The 5,276-nt window shown below is 28.3% G+C and overlaps 1 protein-coding gene across 1 annotated transcript; it reads right to left on the reverse strand.

Annotated features, from left to right (window-relative positions):
- Positions 1 to 1,110: 1,110 nt before the first annotated feature.
- LOC106429392 (pectinesterase inhibitor 1) lies at positions 1,111 to 1,811 on the reverse strand. The gene has a single exon (XM_013870141.3). It carries the CDS (start codon positions 1,754 to 1,756, stop codon positions 1,223 to 1,225), a length of 534 nt encoding a protein of 177 aa, XP_013725595.1. The 5' UTR covers positions 1,757 to 1,811; the 3' UTR covers positions 1,111 to 1,222.
- Between the last annotated feature and the right edge of the window lie 3,465 nt (positions 1,812 to 5,276).

Here is a 5,276-nt window from a genome sequence, read left to right on the forward strand (position 1 = left end):
CCAATAAATGCCTAAATGCAAAGTTATTGAAATTCAATATACTTTATATTAGAGGTTCATTTCACCATTAATAAGTACTACTATACACACACCAACACATTATCAAAAACAAATACATATATATTAACGTACATAATAAAAACACCCAAATAATGTTCTTAACAAATACAAACAACCACATAATATATTTTCTAAAAAATATACTTAACAACAATCAAACAATATTCTGTGAGGAGCGCAAATACACCCCTAGTGGGTATATAAAGTAAAGGTTAATGCATATGAGAACTTAGAAAGCCATAAGGACCTTATGGTGTCTAAAAGCTACACACAACAAGAGTGAATATATTTTTTTGACACCTTCTTTCATGTGGCGAAAATAACTAAAACACTCCTAATTGTTTATGCAACTAAGAATTGAAATTTAACCCAACTTGACATCTCCAATTTATTGGTTTATAGTTTTGTTCGTTATTTGTTTGTTACATAAATCAGAATCAGCTCATACCATAAGAGCTGATATCTTCTGTGATGAATAACATAAAATTTTGTTACGCAACTTCATTTTCTTCGTTTCTTCACAACACTAACAGTGGTGGTGAAGATGTTGTAGGCCGAGTCTGGGGTGCTGAGGTAATTCAAATTTTTAAGCGACCAATTTTGTATCTTTAATTTAAATTAAAAATAATAATATCTCCTTACATAATATGGATTCCAAACATTCGTGATCACTTATGTACCAATTTCACATTTCAAGTTAATAGCATTTTGATGTAATTGTTGCTAGACTAAACGTTATGTCCCAACATGTTCTTCTCATTTACAATTTGTATTCAGAAGTTCGTTGACGATCAGCTAATTCTTATAATCCCTGAGTTATCGCTTCTATTTAATCAAAAGTTTCCGAATTCTACATCATTAGTCCAGTGTCAACATTTAAGATGATGTTTTCCCCCATTGGAACCAAAACTAAATCGTAGTTTATTTATTCTTAATCTTGGCTCATATTATCCAGTTGTAGTTAACTTTTATGCTAAGATGGGCATGTGTTGGCACAAGCTACTCTTGGACGAAATGATGAAAAGGACATTCGTTAAAGGAAAATAAATGTTGAAATGAAATGCGTGAGATTACTTTCTTTTAATTTTTAATATAATAACTTAAGTGACGCCTTACCAACAATACAGTTTAATCAGTGCAAACACATGATGATTGTTCCAAATTAAGATCTACGTGGTAACATGTTAGAGATAACAAGAGCAATACCACATAGTTTCTTGATTCCCTTACTGTTGTTCACAACAGAAGCATCGACAGATCTCAGTCTCTTCACATCATCTAGACATGTATCAGCTCCATCCAAAGCAGCTGAAACTTTCATATTCATCCCGAAGCCATCACCGGATGCCAAATGCTCAAAAGCTTCGTCGAGGTTTTCAATGGTGTTCTCGTATTCATCCATGCATGACCTGTAAGCTAACTTGGATCGTGGGTCGACGCCTCCATCAATAATAGATTGGAGCCTTTTGGATGTTTGTGTTGCTCTTGCTTGTGTGGCATCAAGTGTGGTTTTTGCCAAGGCTTGAATATTAGGAGATGCAGATTTTGAATTGAGGAATTTAAGACAGAAAGCTCGGTCCAAAGTTTTGTCACAAATTGTGCTCATCTCTGAGCTTGTGATTGCGTACGAGGAACCAACCAAGAGAATCAACATGAGAGAAGACAAGAAAGCATTGTTCCTTAGATTCGCAGCCATTCTTGTTTCTCCACTTTCTGCTTTTTTCTAGTAATGTTAGGAATCAATATCCGAGACAATGAGCATTTATATAGAGTGATTAATGCATTAACAAAATAAAGTCAAGAATAGAAGTTGATATTAGCGATCAAGAAATCTTTTGCCATTGTTAGAAAGTTGCAGATATAGTAAACAGTTATGCAGAAGTTATTTATAACTTAGCTTTATGCACAAAAAAAAGTATATCCCAGAAAGTTATTATTGTCTTTTTAACAAACTAAAATTGTTTATGATATATTATCAGATGTTTGTGCTCATTATGCTTGGAGTTAATAACTAGGCATGCACATTCAGATACCTAATTATATTTATATCATTTTTTTTAGATTTTAGGATTCAAATCTATGGCTCTATTTGGGTCATATATATGTTTGGATCGAATTCAATTAATAATCTTTCAATTTGGATATGTTTTGTAACTCTATGTTTTTAGATTTTTGGATTCAGTCTTATGGGCTCCATTTGGATTTTATATATGTTTGGATTGAATTCGATTAATAATACTTCAATTTGGATATGTTTTATGACCCTACTAGTATTTGACTCCATGCTTCGCATGGAAATACTTTTTCTTACAAATATAATAAAAATGAATAGTAATAAGTATAAGTGGATAGTTGCACATTATTTTGAAGAACACATGAAAAAAAGAGAAATATAATGTTTTTTCCAAGTTCCATTTATTTTTCAACCATTCCATAAAAAAAATTATGTATATCCAAAAACATTTCCAAAAGTTACTTTAGAATATATATAAAATTGTTGGCTAATTCGATTGTTTTGCTGCCTATTATTTCTAGTAGTCAAGAGAATACAGTAGATTGAAAAATAATTTCCTTGTTATTGTGTAATGATATATTTTTGACTGAAAACATTGTGTATGAAAAGACTGCAGTAATATAAACGTGTAGCTGCTATTATATATTTAACTATGTTAATTTTGTCTCCCATCATCCCTTGGCAGTACTGATTTTGCCTTTTTCAACGCTTTATGTTCTTCTCGCCTCTACACATGAACCTATTTTCTTTTTGAATATCTGAAATATTAAAACTATAGAGAAAATGTATCAAATTGCTCTCAATCATCCTTTTGATGTGAAACCTATTGTACAGTAAAAAAACAGTTCGATATGATCCTTTCGTAATGAAATAATAGAAAAGCGTTTACCTTTTATCAAAAGCTTTTTTTCCATGTCTTCTTCTTCCATATCTGCATTTGCATTTGTGTCTGTTTTGTCTCTTTTTTTTCTCTCTCTCTCTTTTATGTGCAAGTAAATATGAACTTAAATTATGGCACTGTGAATGAACTACTCTACTGAGAAAGATTAGCAGTTCAGATACAATGATGATGATGGACGTAGTGGGATAGATGTTACGATTTTTATTTAAAAGTAAATAAAAAAAAAGAATACATAGAAATCAGTTACCTTTAAAGGTAGTTTACGTTTTTTTTTAAGTTTTGCATTTGAATTTTTTTTTTAAACTGTAAAATTTCTATGCCATTTGTCACAATTTTATTGGCAAAGTGACTTGTGCTTTAGTATATAAGGGATTAAACACATATTTTTGATTCAAACTCAGTTTGGATTCGGTTAGTAATGTTCGGGTTGACTGTTTTGAGAGATCAAATCAAAGAAACATGAAACTCAATATAAGTTATTTTTTAGATTTCAAGAACTTATTTTGGTACTAAAAGATATTTTTATATTTTTTCTTTCTAATTTTGTATATTTTCAAAAATATTCATTCGGCTTCCGGTCAGATTCGGATAATAGATGATCCAAACTGCATCCAGTTTTTTTTTGTTTGTTTAATGTTTGGTTCAGATCTCGGGTTCTATTACAACTAGAGTTTGATTTGCTCTTAGTGTAGAATTTTTTTTTCATATTTGTATTCATAGAATAGACGTTTGATGATATTACTGTTTTACAAATGTTTGGACCAAATTTCAATTTTCTAGTTATTAATAAATTTGAATCAGACTCATAACATTAAAACCGGGCCAATTTCTTAACATGGCCTTACATTTTGATGTATACAAAGTGTACGCTCTTACATTTTTTTTTTGTGTAAACGCTTTCACATCTAAAACGACAAATTTTATTGTAGCCACTTATTTTCTTTGTTCTAATTATCAAAATAAATAGTTTCATGAATATTTTAGTAAACGCTTTCATATTCTGAAACTTAATAAAATAAATAGTTTCATGAATCAAAAAAATTATTAAAAATCTGCTTTTTTTATTATTATATAAACATGTTTATTAAAATCTTCTTTTTTTTTTGTTCTAATTAATTTTCTTTTAAAATATTTATTGGCAAATTATGATTCGCCAGGCGAAAAAGTCCATTTTGCTTTTTTTTTGTTTTCTTTTTTTTTTAAAAAATTTTATTCTAAATAGCCACGACAAAACTGTTACAAAATAGTGGCTACACCTTTCCACGATTAATCTGTGGCAAAATCATAGGTAGAATAGTCACGAAAGCATCGTGATAAAATCGTATATCCTGTTAACTATGAATAAAAATTAAATTTTGATAGCGTATATATATATTTTTTTAGATACATCTAAGGATTATATATACACATTTATATTTATATAAGTATATTTACGCAGTTTGTGAATGGATTTTTCACAAATAAATTTTCAAATGTACGAAGATTTTCAAAATTAATAAAATTCAGTTACAAATTTTTTATATTATATAAACTCATGTTATATTGAAGGTATTAGTTATAATAATATAGATTTGTCTCTGTTACATTACATAAAGTACATTTATCACATTAACTTAGAAGCTGCAATATATTAAAAACCTTATATCAATACAATTAAAACATAAGCACAAAGTTGGACCCAACTTGGTTCTATGTAAAAAAAATTAAAATACTATATAATATAATTAATATCCTACAACATTATCCTTAAGCCTAATCCATATATATTTATTACAAAACCACCCTAAATTCTTGCAATATTTATGGTAAGAATTGATGTAAAAAAAGTTATGGTAACAATTATTAATGATTTATTTTATAAGTTGATATTATTTATAGGAACAAACATTAATGTCTCTAGATCTTAACTTATTTAACAAAATATTTTTTTTATAACTAGGTAGTTAAAATAGCTTAATGTTCCCCAACTATTTAAATTCATATATTCACAATAGTAACGAATAAATATTTTGAAATATTTCTTCTACAATCCGACATCTTTAACTTATTTTTCAAAATAACAAAAACAAACTATTATTGCCATATAAATAAATTTTGGTCTCTCTTTTTCATTTTTTGAATAGTAAAAATATTCATCAAAGTATAAAGAATTACTAATCTAATATTTTTTCAATTTTATCTACAATTTAAAAATATATAAAATATAATTTAAAAATATTTTCAGTTTTCTGGAGGTTTTTAATAGGTCAACAAGGGGTAGGTCACGGGTTAATGATAATTTTTTAGATTTTTACCGGGTTT

This window comes from Brassica napus, chromosome A8, assembly GCF_020379485.1.
Source record: "Brassica napus cultivar Da-Ae chromosome A8, Da-Ae, whole genome shotgun sequence".
Lineage (NCBI taxonomy): Eukaryota > Viridiplantae > Streptophyta > Magnoliopsida > Brassicales > Brassicaceae > Brassica > Brassica napus.